The sequence below is a fragment of the Acipenser ruthenus genome, chromosome 12 (genome assembly GCF_902713425.1).
Source record: "Acipenser ruthenus chromosome 12, fAciRut3.2 maternal haplotype, whole genome shotgun sequence".
Lineage (NCBI taxonomy): Eukaryota > Metazoa > Chordata > Actinopteri > Acipenseriformes > Acipenseridae > Acipenser > Acipenser ruthenus.
The window spans coordinates 38,358,628-38,373,571 of record NC_081200.1 but is presented as its reverse complement, the minus strand read 5'-3'; the positions used below and the strand labels follow the sequence as shown (position 1 = coordinate 38,373,571).

Sequence of the window (14,944 nt, the reverse complement as noted above, 5' to 3'; positions counted from 1 at the left end):
CATAAATACTTTAAAGTCCAGTTCTGCTGTATGTTTGTCCATCGTCTGCTAAGCTGCTCCTCATAACTCAGTGTTGTGTTTTCTGTCCCCTCACTGCATCAGAGACGTGTTGTCCTACGGAAGGCTTGCGAATGGCCAGCGAGGTCTCCAGGATGGCAGAAAGTCTGAAAAAAGAGGGTCTGGAAACCAAGGGGACCGTTAGCCACAGACCTTCCAGCAGCCAGTCACCACTTTAAAACAAGACCAGCCAAATTGAACAAGGAGAGACCCACTGCAAAAACATCTAAGACATTAATACACGTTTGGATTTAAGTTGGCATCCTGCACTCAAGCTGCACAGAGCGGATCGAGATTATTGCACCAAATACTGAAATCAGTTTGTAAGGAAATATTTGTACTTCGAGGTCTATCCTGAAAGCAACAAGGAGCAACTGGGAGTTCTTACTGAATTACAGGAAGTAAAAGTACTGATTGGGATTAGTCAGTCACAGAATCCAATGGCTTGTTTTCCTCTCTGAAAGTCACTTTGAATATGGACATGGTATTGATAACATGTTTTATATACAAACCAAAAGTATCGTGTGACTTGTAGCCGTTGACACCTTTGTTGTTGTTCTTGAAATGTTTTAAATAATATAATTTATTATATGTTATCAGTGATCGGCAATGGCATTTTGATCAGTTATTTTTCTCTCTGATATCATCTGACACAAATCGAAAAAAACGAACCATACAATAATAAACCCAAGAACTGTCAAGAAATCTAAAATCTTATACCTTCCCCCTGTTACAGACCAATCCTTCAGGAGACGCAATTGAGCAGCCAAACGATTCTCTGAGCATGCCTTTGTTACGCAGTTGACTATCCTCTCAAGTTTGATGTTTTAATGATTTATTAAAAATAAAGTCTTTGAAACTTTGAGTCTTATCTTTTTTTCTGGATCTGACAGGTTAAGTGAATACAAAAAGAAATTGAAGAGGCTGTTCCCATTGGAGGGAATGCAAATCTGTATTCAGAATAAACAGACCCTCCATAGATACTGCCTGATCAGTCACCAGTGACACTGTAATTAAAGTGATGGCTTCGTGTGTAGATGGTATGATATGGCCACACAAAAGACTGGAAAAAGGAAGTAAACAGAGTCTATAACAAATTAGTATAGTATAAAAGTGAAAATGAGTTTGTGACACTGCAGTGTTAAAAGCAAGTAGTTTAAAATGTATTTTTATAGCATTAAGAGTGATTTTGGGTTCTGTTGGCCCAATGCTGAGTTATAATTATGTTTCTCTATTCAGTAAACCCTATCTATCCACCCCATTGATCCTGACCAAATTCCTATTGAAATTAATGGTGTGATACCCTCTACAATTCGGAAGCTGTCTATTCTGGAATCCAGCATGATTTGATTTGCTTGCCTAAAATCAATGTGAATCTGACTGTGCAGTCCAGCACCCAGTCATGTGATTTTTCTTTTCTAAGTTTATAAATCCTGCGGGTATGGTACATAAAACCAGTGCATGGAATTAGGGTTACTTCATGTAGAAAGTACAATTAAATATAATACAGTCCTTGAATTACAGGGTACACCTGGACAGTACCTGCTGTAATAGAGTTGTTTCGGTCCCAAGCAATCCTGGATTAGACAGGTTTTGCTAGACCGGTATTGGTTCAAGCTTTCAGTCTGGATCATTTTAACTGTAGCACTACGCAGACTTCCTCATTCCATTCACATCATGTCATAATGCCATTTATCAACTCTGCTGCCCCAGCCTACTCCACATATAGAGAAGGAGAGTATGCTGAACTAGCCAAGTTGAAAGGCCATTTTGTTTATAGTTTTGAAGGAAGTCGATTCAGTCCTAAGCAGGCAGAATTTGCCATAAAACTCACTGCCAAGACAGATATAGAGACAAATGGTTATTCAATATTAGACCAACAGAACACTTCAAAGTAATTGAAAACATCATACAACGTGAAGGGAAGGGAGAAGAAAAAAAACTAATAAAAAGGCAACATCGCAATTTCACATTTCTAGGGTGACCTCTAAAACTGAAAAACCTTGAGAATTGGGTCTTTGCATTTCAATTGCCCCCCTGCTGTTCCATTGGTTGAATCTATATCAAGCCAGATTATTTTATTTTGCTTGCTTCGCTAGACTAGGACACATAATATACTAATTATTTATATAATACAATTCATGCCTGAAGACAAATACGTTTTTAATATATTGTTTTCCAAAAATATTATTTGACATTAATTGTGCTATCTAGGAGAAATGTGTCACTTTTCTACCCTGACAATGTCAAAACCCAAGAGGCTTGTTAATTGCATAGCAAACAGCAGTCCTATGCATCGCCCTGTGGTATACACGTCTGATAGAAAATAAGAGAGATGTATTTATGAAATACCCAAACCCAAGAATAAGACAGTGTAATGTTTTACACTTGCCTTCAATGGCAATGTAATGGTTGCGATTGCCTAAAGGAACAAAAGCTATGAATTGCTGAAAGAACTGAATTTATGTAGCCTAAAACAAAGAAAAATTGTTCACGCAGTTGGAAATGAATTTGGGACACTTGTTCACAAAGAGAATGGTGAGGGTATGGAATGGGTTGCCTAGCCAGGTTGTTGACACTGAATGATTGGCCCTGATGACTCGAATGACCGCCTCTTGTTAGTAAATGTTCCAGTCACCCCATTGGAATCTCAGTGTTACTGTGGCCAAGCCAATCAATATGAATTGAACATGTTTGGTACTTGATGGATGTCAATCTTCAAATGTCCTCAATCCAGCAGTGTTCCAGCATTAAAGACACCTTGCTTGAACCACAGCAAAGTCAGTCTTCAGGGCATGCCTGAGCGGGTCTGTGTTTAAGGCTAAAGGATAATCTGCAAGGTATTTGTACCAGTGAGGCTACCAGTGTTGTTCTCTTTCAGACACAACAAACATGTATCTCTGTATATTCAAATCCATCAGGTTTTCCATCACTGGTAATGCTGTGGTGGTGTGCTCATGTTTTCAGTGAGGTTTCTTCAGGGTACAGTAATATACCGGAATAATAATGGTATCCCAATGGTCAGAACGAGAGCTTGTTTATTAGTAGAATTCATCTATTTGCAGAAGCATGTGTAGCAATATACACGCCAATTAAGATCACACATACTTTACATAAATTAATCTACATTACAATGAATATCTTGTAGCAATTAGGGAGTGTAATTAAGTGATTAGAAACAGCCTACCCCCCTCCAAAAGTTAAAAAAAAAGAAAGAAAATTAATAAGAAATGAATGCTTTAAATTTTTTATGAACATAAATAAGCTAAACAATAATTTCTCGCATTGGGGATGCAATTGCCAACCTCTTGTAGGCCTCATAACAATGTCTCTGTACCTCATTAGATGATTTATTTCCGGGGTGCCATGGCAAAGCGATGCTGTAAATTTGACTCACTAGTTTGTCACCCCAAAGTGGAAAGTCTGCTAATGTATGCAGGTTTAGAAACTACTGCACACAGAGTTTAAATTCACCTTCACAAATGCTGTGAAACCTTGCTAATAATGGCAGCAAAGGGACCAACAAAATGTACACTTAATAGGGGGGCTAAAGAGACATCCTTGAAATATTTATCAAAGATTTTTTTTTTTACAGAGATGTTACTATTCTATTGTCTTATATTCAAACTTTTCTGATTTTGCTGTTTTAGTTCCAAATAGTTTGTTTTAAAAAAAATTCTAAATCAAGTGTACAATGCTGCATCCATGTTTTCAGAGGGTTCCGTAGTTTACAGTATGTTGGTCTTATTGCAGAAGTATCTTATTAAACTGTAACAATATCTTCAAATTAAGCGGAGATCACGCTCATTAAGATATCTCTTAATGTAAGGTGACCATATTTTGTAAACCAAATCCGGGGACACACATAAAAATGTCTACTCACCAGTATTCCTGATGCTGGTAGCCCTAGAGAAGCTCACTGGATTAGCTATGGCAACTGCAATAGTGCTGTACCATCTAGATCAGGGGTCTCCAACCCTGGGCCTGGAGAGCAGGGGGAGGGGGGGGGGGGGGGGGGGGTAAGCGCATCATACACATGGGACGAGTCATATCATATAATAGACGTATCCCCCCCCCCCCCCCCATCTCAACACGACACGACCATCATGACAGTAAAAATAGACATAATGAAGCGTTCTTACCTTTGTATAAGTTACTGATCAGCAGATGTGTCAGCCGCATGAAGAACACAGTGTGTGGTTTTCTATGGGTAAATATCAGGACATTCTTCCTATGCATCGGGACGTGGGACATTTGCTAGGAAATCGGGACCATATAGGGACTGTTGGCATGTATACGATGGGCTGGGCCGTTTGGTGTAAATCTGTCCTGAATACAATACATGCAAAGGTTCAGTTTGCAAATGTTTTGATTGACGCATGAATGAACTAACCAGGGAAATCAGAGTTCTTCCTGTCACACTGACTGTACTGGGAGTGGCTGGAGTGATGTGAATGCAACCAATGTCTGACTATTAGAGGGAGGACTTTGACTAGTTTTAGCACTTTGGGGATGTTCGAGTGTTCATGTATTTATTGTCAAAAAAACATCATAAATTCTATTCCATGAGAAAATGACCTTTGAAAAAGTAAGGGCCAATACAACGGACGATACTACGGTTGTTTTGAAGTGTGTCTGATCCACAAACAGACAAGATTCATTTTATTCCCTGACATGCCCTAATAAAGTGGCCAGACAGGCCATGTGGTTTTAATTCAAGGATAATTGCATTTTTATATGGTGGAGGTGTTCATACATTCTAGAATCATGTTTCTTTGTTTAAATGTAGCTTGGGATAGGGGCTTGTTAATCCCATGAGCTATAGTCCTTGTACTGTATATTTCTTTGAATTCGTCCCTTTGTTTTCCATATACAGATCTTTGGGGAAGCAGTAGACCCAGGTCATGTTGCTGAGTTCCTGGAACGTACGATATCTACCTGTTTATTTAGATTTAAATTACTGTCATCTAATGCTTTTAGAATATTCATAACGCTATTCTTCTTTTTGTCTAGTTGATACAGCAACATTTGAACTGATCCAGCTTCTTCCACCAGGTATGGCAGCATTTGTGTAATAAACATCTGACCAACAAAAGGGGACAGCTGTATAAAGAAATTGCCTATGTAATACATTTGCTAAGGAACGGGGGAATCATGATTTGCCTATGGGAGTAAATATAGGACTGTGGGATAGAAAAAGAGAAAGGTCATTCATTGAAAGATGTGATGTAGAAGCGCCATTCCATGTAAAGAAACTTTTCAATGCCTGTCCAATTAATTGATACATGACACAATTCAGGATAATTTGTCCTTTTACATATGCATGTCTCAAGGTTATTCTTCAACACTTTTTTTCATTTTGCATTAATTGTTCTGCACTGTGATTGTGAGTGAGTGGTTGTTGCTGGATTTTGCTCACAAAAACTCCCCTATGCGCACATAAATTCCCCATTCTGTAAGCCTTGGCAGTACTGTGGTTGGCGATATGACAGTTTGTTGCCAGCAGCATGGATACTAACCAGGTCACATTGAATTGAAGTCCTCTTGTTTTCTGCTCTTCCAAACTAAAAGCTGATAGAGCAAATTAGCTCCTCTGGAAGAGACAAGTGAATGCACCCAAGAAAATAATGGAATTCCAACAATTGGAATTACCATGGCAACATGTCTTGGTAACCCATCCTATACCTCACTGTTTGTGTAAAGAAATAAAAATAAAGGTTCCTATTATCTCTGAAGTCTGTCTCCACTTGATTTCCCTACTGTGTGCTTAACATAGTGTATTGGCTATGGTTTCTTCAGCTCAGTTTCCAAACTTTGTTTTCTAAGATAAGTACAAGGTTAGAATATTGAGATTTTAAATATGTTTAATTTCTATTCACGGTTATGTGTCTGAAATGAATTGTGTTTTTATTTGTGTGTGCGTGTGTCACTAAAGTTGGTTGAAACTTTAGCTACGTTTGTGGAAAGCACCCGGGAGATCCTGTATCCTGGTCCCAGGCTGACCTCCAGCTACCCCGGCACTGATCGGGATGTGCCAATGAGGTGATCCGATTCCTTCCCAGTAAGCAAGTTTCTTGCTAATCATCAATGTATTGAAAAAAAGTATATAATAATAACACGTTTAAATTAAGAGCAAAAGACGGCAGTACTGGATTCATTAAAAAAAAAAAAAAATGCATCCAGTACTGCCCCAACGGGGGTATTTAGATCTGCCACTTTCCTAGATTCATTGAATAGATCCCATTAGGTGTGTAATTTATCTTGAGCAAGCCCTCTGCAGTGGAATAGGAAATGAACACCCTTTCTCAAGTCTTTTGTTGTTTAGAAAGAGCTGGGCTAAAGAATAAGCTATTTACCTCTATCTTATTTTATTTTTAACCCAAATTTGTGTCTGCTGTCTCTTGCAGGGAATTGCTCCCAAAGTGGAATTTTCTGTAATAGTTCTGTAATAAAGGAATGTGCTTTAAACAAGGATGAAGGATGAAGGTTTGTAGTTTCAGTAGTAATATCTACAGCATTGTGTTGCTGTGTGTTATTATCAGGCATTTAAGATGATCCCTAGGATATCTTATATACTTATGAAGAAATGTGTGCCCTTTTAAGTTTGTGGATTGCTAAATGTCAGCATCAGATATTTTTTTTCAGAAAACAATTGCTGTAGTGCCATTGAATATTATTTGATTGTTTGTATGTTTGCTAGTTAATGTCACTGGAACTATATTCCATTTCTAGGAATGACCAGGTCTGTATGGACAAGCTTCATAAAGCTGTGTGCCCTTATTTTACAGGCACTGTGTTTTATAGAACCTTATTTATAGAGCTATTCATAAAACTGTAATGCCAGTATTTATTGAATTAGCTCTAAAACACACAGTAAATCATTTGACTAAAAGGTTTTTATCTTTTTCAATTTACTTTCCAATCATGAGGTTAAAACTGGAATAGAAAGCTAATCAATTATGTAAATGTACGTCTATTTTTAATAATTCAGGAAATCCCTTCAATAAATCACAAGACTACTAACACCACTCCATTTCTCTAGGTACTTAATACACATGTTGATAGGCAAGAGTGGTAGATGAACCAGCAACTGACAAGAGAATTGTCTGTTCTATGGCTTGCACCAAAACTTATCATGAATTATTATAATCACCATATTTCTCCCATCACCTTTCTAAAGGGGTGCTTGAGTCTTTCTTGGGGTCTAGCGACACCACCGGCTTTAGTGGGTGTAGGTGCGTGAGTGATTGATCGCCTGAGTCTGGGAGTTTGATATCCTGTGCTTTCCACTGATGCTCGCTAAAGGGCTGTCTTGGGATTTGGTAGATATGTAGGATATTGAGTGTTTAGTTAGAGAAGTCAAAGAGACAGCAAGCGCATTACTAGTGTGTCAGTTCAGGGCTCTTCTATAGCTGCCAATTTGGATTACTGTGAATTGATATATCATGGGTGAAAGTTTTCCGTCTGTAGACAGAATTCCGTCAAAATGGCCTCTCCCAGGTCCATTGCTATGATTCTTGTAGAAGTGCCAAAAAAATCCGGGTTTCGGTGGGGGGGGGTGGGGGGTGGGGGGTATATATTTATCGTGGAAAACTGTAAAAAAAAATGCACACGCTTGATTTTTGTGACCTGTTACAGTTTTTATTTAGTTATTTATTTATTCTTTTCTCGTTGAACTGTAACTTGATTGAGACCGTAGACGCCTAACCCATAGGGCACAGGGGAGGCAAACTATATTATATATATATTTTGCCCCTCTGCTTTTTTTTGCTCAGGGTATACACACAAGTATGCTATGTTTTGCTATTATTTAGCCTTTAAACAGGGGGCTTTCTCTGTTCATAAATTCATATTTCATGATAGACTGCCTTTTCCCCTCCCAACACCAATTTACCTCTGTAATAAAACTATAAAAATATAGTTGTTTATTATAGTTTGGAAAATATTATTGGGTTTCTAAGGAATTATTCCTTTGCAGGGGCCGCATTTCCTAAGAGCTGTGTTTCCTTACAGGACAAAGGTCTATAACATGGGAATTTGCCTACAAGTGACAAGTAAAAATGACATTTTTACCGTGGTAGTTGTATTACCTTCAATGGAACTAACATAGGCATGCTTGCAAAAATGAACTTGTCTATTCCCACACTCTTCTTTTTGTCAATGTATTTCGAATCCTAGGTAGTTTGTTTAAAGACGGCACTCCTGTTAAAAAATGACCTTGTTATGAGCAAAATTGCACAAGTGGGCCTACATTGGAATGTCGCAACACCCGTATAAGAGTTTACCATAGTAAAATAGCCAATTATAACAAAACATAGCAAAAGCATTGTAAAGCCCAGAGAGGTATGGCAAAGCATACAAAAAACATGGCAAACTATTTGCTTTTATAATATTCTGTGGAATTGATGTCCAGCACCAGGGGCTGATCTCTTGCATGTATTGCCAGCAGCTTCAGTTTTTTTTGTAGTTTCAAAAAAGCTGTTGGTTTTACAAGACATTCCATCAAATTAAAAGCATCTCTCCCTTTCATTTGCATCTATTTGATCTGGGCTCATTTTCGTCTTTAATAAGTTGTCTGTGGTTTTAGTTTTCGAGGGCAAACCCCTTTATCGCAGATTATAGACGCCAGCAAGCATAGGAAACCTCATCACAGATCGGATTATTCTTTGTGTGTTAACAACAAGGAAAACTACTTAAAGTTAATTGTGTTAAATCTACTTGAAATAGCAACCTCAATCAGGATTTATTTATCTCACCTTTTAAAACAATTTCATATTCTGGGATGCTCCAATTAGCATTTAAATTATCTTTATTTTTATAGTCATGTAATGTCGTTATATTCTGCTGAAGCCGGCCTTCAAGGCAATTAACATTGTGTTTTATTTATTTATTTATTTATCTATTTATTTATTTTTTTTTGCATTGCCTGCAGGAAGAAAGTTATTGCAACACAAAATTATGTTAGACCTGATTGGTATTATTGCAGTCATTTGCTAAAGAGGTAAATTGCAAGACTGAGGGTTGTACAGAGGGGAGCAACTTTACTCTAAAGCACTTTGTGGCTTAGACCTACTTGAATGCAGTTTACATGAGGGGCAAATAAACATTGCCTTATGGGACTAGCTAATTAGCATTGTAAATGATAACAGCAGTTAAACCATTTCAAATTCATTCTGTGAGGCTCTGGTATTAAGTACTCAGGTTAAAAAGATGGAATTCATATTTGAATACACAGCATTATAGTTTTTCTTTTTTTTTTTTTTTTAACCTATATTATATAAACCTGAACTGATGTAAATTAGGAGAGTGACGTTTTTACTTCAGTTTATGACTTTGCTAATCAATAAGTGGTCGTGTGATCTTTTTAGCATAATTACAGTCACTAATCAATCCCAAAACCGTAATTCAACGTGTGCTGCTTTGAGCAGTTTTTTCCTGGATCTGCAGTCAAATTCAAGCCATTACATAGCTGACTGATTGCAATCTAATCAACCTAAATGGGGCTAATTAGGTTTTATTCTGCTTTCAGCTAATTGAAATTCAATAATTACTTTAATGAAGATATTGTAGAACTAAGAATAGTAACACACCAGTCCAGTCTGGTAAGAAACACTGTTACTATGGTGTCGAAAATCTGCATCGAAGTCTGTTCTCCAGAATGGCTGGTCACGTTTGACACTGTTCCTCGTAAACATCAGTAATTTGTGCAGTTTTGGATACATTAAAGGTAGAATAATTAAAATTCCATGGAACTGTTTTGAAGAAGAGCAGGCTGTTAACTGAGATGGTTCAGTGTTTTGATTGGTTCATCTTGTGCTCTCTTTGTTGGGATAGTTGCCATATTACCGCTTGCTCGGTGGTTATCCGGGTGTTGTAAAAATTGTCAAATATAGGCTGAAATACCACGTAAAAGGTCTTGTGCCTTGTGCTTTCTGTTCAGTCCTCTGTATACAGGGAGCTTCCAGGTGTATGTAATTCATAAAAACAAAAAAGGACCAAGTTAGTCCCATTAATCTATTTATATATTTCAGATGTTATTAGTCATCCATTACAAACTATTATTAAGCACTAGCGACCAACGTCTTCACAAAAAGTCTTTTAGTATTGGGTACTAGGTTAGCATAGAAAATGCAGGCTAAAATGGGTTCTACATGTGCTGTACATTTTGGTTTGGATATGTATCTTTGTCTTTTTATCCCTTTTTATTTCAGAATCCTCCCCAGTGAAGGATTCATGAATTGCGAATGATAAGGTCTTTTGCTGGCCCACGGCTGGCTTGAAAAATTAGATTCTGATATTTGACAGTGCATCATTCATTTTGATATTTGACAGTGTATCATTCATGGAAAATAATCATTTGATGCTTGCCTGCAGGTCTTTTTGATAGCACTCAACTCACACTAGAGGAGGCAAACATTGATTCAATGGGAAAAACGGCATAACTTTGAGCTGAGATTTGAAGATCTCCTTCATGGATAACGCAGATTATTTTTTGTCAGCTTGTCCTGTTCTAAGAGACATACAAAAAATATACCTCCTGAAATAAACTGAACGACACATCTCTAGACTATGGGCAGGAACTTGTCAAAGAAAACAAATATACTGGTGTATTACATTTATATATTTCAGGGGTCAATGACTGGGGTAACATAATTGGGCAAAAAATTAAATTTGGCATTATACAGCATTTCACATTTCCTACTAAGCAGTGCATAGTACACTTTTCTAAGGAGGTAGAAAAAATAAAGCAGATACTTAAGGAACAAGTTATTTACCACATTTTTACTTTTACCAAACATTCTACAGGTATGTTGTTAGCAATAAAACTGCTTTAGAGAGGGACACTATGTCATGATAAATAAGCAAGGTTATTTACAATCCACACGTCCGCCTCTGAGCATTCAGCTGAGTCTGAAGTTTCTACTAGTGGGGCTGGCATTCAAATATGTAAAGAGAAACCCATCTTTTGTGCGATTAAAAAAGCTGTTTAGTAATTAACTGGAATGCCTTTGCGTCTGTATACTGATAAAAATAAACCAGAGTTAAATGATACAGACAGCTACTTGATGGATGGACACTATGTTGCACAGGCACCCATTATCATACACCTTGTGAAGTAATTGAGATCTTGCGGCTTTCTTATGGTTGCTGCTAATTAGTTGCACACTCGCTTAATGCTTTTACAATATAGGGCTAGAGGATCATATGAAATTAGCATACAGTACAGACATTCTCACATTTTTAGCTGACCTGTAGTCTCTAAAAGTCTCCCTCTCAGTAATAGCAGCATATTTGTGTATTATCTTTCAAAATAATTTCTATTTAATATTTATTTCCCATGGCTTTGTTTTCCATACCTGATGGTAGTTGCTTGTTACTGGTTTATTCATGCTGTGAAAGAGGGCTTGAACTTCACCAGACCTAATCTTTAGAGCTGTGTGTGGGTGTTTTTTTTTCTGTTGGTATTTAAAAAAAAACAACCTGGTGTTTGCATATTCAAACTCATGTATTTATTCAGAAGACCTTTTATGAGCCCTAAAATGCCCAATGAGGTCAAATCTGCTCCCTTTCATTTCTATATATCTGATATTGAATGTTTCAATTCCCTTCATGATAAAGTCCGTAATGACATTTCTGGTGATTCAAATGGGGGCAAACACATTTATATTTAGGAGTGTGTGGTGGGAAACTGTAAATATAAAGGTATTTCTTAATTTCGGTCTAATGGAACACTCCCTTGTATGTGACGAATCACTTGCATTTGCTAGTTTCGTGACATACTGTCTGTTTATGGCTTTGGTACAATACAAATTTCAGCACCCTGACTTTAATCACTCAATGCAGAAGTTAGCTGCCATTGATTGGTAATCGGTTGTAAAGGTAAGGAAAAGGCAGGTTTTCATGTTGTGAAATTAACACTATAATTAATCTCCACAGCTCTGACATGGACACGGACAGCCTGCCTCCCTTTGTCGTGCAGCATATATGTCATCATAAAAGTCAAAGACAAAACCAAACCGAATGTCTAAGCATTACTTAAAACAAATCCATATGTTTAACTTTTTTGTTTTATTTTGTCATTAACTATTAAAAACTCAATAGTACACTAGCACAAAGCAAAGAGTGTGAAAGAGTGAATGTAGGCCTACAGGTTAAAAATATGTGTATGCAATCAAAAGTTTATCGGATTAAAGTCAAATGCAATCAGAAACGTATTCTAAGAGGCTAGGAGTCAAGGCAGTTATCATGTTAACCATGTACAGTGTGACAGACAGATGATCCGCACATATATTTTTTGAATGAGGAGCCTAAAAGGCTATTTCCTTCTTTTACTACCCAGAATAAATAGACTTCCTTTTGACGAGATGATAATTCTTTTTCAAGTCTGTAGATTTAAGCCAAGCTTCAGTTAAATATAGATAGCCCCTTTTTTTTGGCAGCCCTGGAAATTGTGAAAGATCGAAGCATTTCATGAATGCAGAGTACTATTCCTCAGAGTACTTTCTGTCTTTTCCTAACTTTCAGCTGGGACATAATAGGTGTATAAATTGGATTATGCTGTGACATCAGTATTACAAGGACATAATAGGAATTGAAAAGAGCAGGGGAGCAATCTTTTATTAAAGAATATTTCCTCTTGTTATGAAACACTCTTTGAGTCGCTTTTCCCCCTGAGGAGGTTTTGCTGAGCGAGAGAGAGAGAGAGAGAGAGAGAGAGAGAGAGAGAGAGAGAGAGAGAGAGAGAGAGAGAGAGAGAGAGAGAGAGAGAGAGAATGGGAGGGTGGTAAAAAGAGTGTTATTAAACTTGTTTCAATAAGAGTGTCTGAGAATCCGTGGCGAATGAGGTGTAATAAAATCGAGAAGACTGAATGCCGATGAATGATAAACGCTTAGTCAAAAATAGTTTTTTTTTTTTATCAAAGCTTAGCGTCTCTGTTTAACTGAGATTTGAAGAAAAAAAACTCTTTAGCCAGGTTTCTGTTCTTATTTGGCGTCTCAAACTGGACCAGTTGGCTGACTGGAATGTCAGTTTTGTTCTGTTTACTCCTCGTTTGGTATTCTCAGTGTTAGAGGTATTTCAAATGGGTCATTGAGCAGACTTTATTTTATTTGTAATTTTTTTTTTTTAAAAGAACATCTAAGGTTTCTCTACCGACACTAGTCAGGTTATAGTTACATAAGTAAGTAATCTGTTTGTAATCATTTTACATTCAATCATAAACAGATCCAGGAGTATTTTTATTAAAAAAAAAAAAAAAATCATGGATTTTAACCTATTTTTATACATTCCTCAAACAACAATGATCCACAAATCTCAAACCTATATAACAATCAATTGCTGTTCTGTCTATGCGTACATTTCATATTGAAAATAAGCAGAATTGGCTTCATGTAATACCAAAGACTAATATAATATGGCTCTTTTGTGTGGCTTCAGCCCCGTGATTGACGGAAGGTGGCATTGTTCGATTCAGCCTGAAAGAAGCTCTATCAAAACATTTTATTAAAATGTGTATAGAGCATGTGGAAGTCTGATCAGGAATGGTGTTTTTTGTTGTTGCAGGTTGCCAGTAGACAGCAGGCCTCCATGGATGACAGTGCTCTATCTTTCCAATCGCCTTTCTCCAAACAAAGCTCGCTGCACCATTCTCCTGGCTCCAGGGTTTGTGAAGGTGTGTGTGCGCCTGAGATAAGCATTGCAAGGCGCTGGAAGAATCCCCTTCATTTAAATGCTAGACAAACTTTTAAAGATACAGGTTCCTGTTGCAGAGATGTTGCTGCTACTCAAAGCTTCCAAGAGTCCCAAGAGCAAGTCAGTCAATTTAAAGGGACCAAGAACAGTTATTCAAATCAATTACTTTTTAGTTTTTTTTTTAATAATAGCAGTAGGTAAGGGGGGCTTTAATTATATATCATAGTGTGACAGTTAAATGGCAAAACAAAGGGGCTCCCTGAAGGCCGTATGAGTCGAGGGCAATGAAGGATTTTGGAAGAAATATCACAGTTGACGATGGACCAATATTTCTATTCGTTTTTTTTTTGTTTTGTTTTAAATAACACATTTTCTTACTCCTGTAAGCGTAACGTCTTTCTTGCAATCATTTAGTTTTCCAACTTGATTTTCACTTTGAATAAGGTAAAGTCTGTTTTAACCTGCCGCCACACTGTAGAATCACTCCCTGTACAATCTGAAACTTGAAACTTTGCAGCGATATGTGTTATGACGGGATAAATGGGTTTCGTCCGATTTTTTTTAAAACGTTTTTAAAGTTTGGAAAACTATAAAATTTACTTAAAAAGGGGACTTCCAAGAAAGTTGTTTCACTGAGGATAGGCAGGAATGTATTTTCCGTCTGCCAGTGGGGCTGACTTGAAAGGGATTTGAAATCAGACTCCTTCATTTACATCAGCAGCAGATCGAGATCAAATCCATTTGAATTGGGACTGTCAGCCCCTGTTAGGATTACAGGCTGGCAGAACTCGATCTTCAAGTCACACTGATGGTAGAGGTTACCTAATGAGCGTCCAATACAAAGAACAAGTGAGGCGGATTTTAAAATCTGGGACTGCTGAAAATATAATAGGGGTTGGGGAATTCATTTATAAATAGGAATTTACCTACAGGTGACCTGGACTTATGCGTAATGAATGTTTGGTTTGCAGATTGGATTGCAGACCTAGTTTTATTTTTATTTTACAACACAAAGGATTGGGCAACAGTAAAGAGGTGCTCACTAGCTCTTTAAGATACAATGTGGTAATGTGCAGTTATACGATCGTTTTGGGCTCTTCAACATTCAACATTGCAAAACTCCTGGAAACAACCATTTTGAGCCGTGCTGGGCTAAATAGGTACGACTTCAGAGAAACATCTCCTTTGTCATCT

General features: G+C 37.3%; 1 protein-coding gene across 1 annotated transcript in view; it reads left to right on the top strand.

The window, feature by feature from the left end:
- LOC117417292 (cytosolic carboxypeptidase 6-like) overlaps positions 1 to 916 on the top strand; it is a 279,068-nt gene extending 278,152 nt beyond the window's left edge. Inside the window, exon 13 of the mRNA XM_034029328.3 lies at positions 103 to 916. Within this exon, the coding sequence (XP_033885219.1) occupies positions 103 to 202 (100 nt within the window). The 3' untranslated portion in view covers positions 203 to 916. The remainder of the gene's footprint in view (positions 1 to 102) is intronic.
- Positions 917 to 14,944: the final 14,028 nt, after the last annotated feature.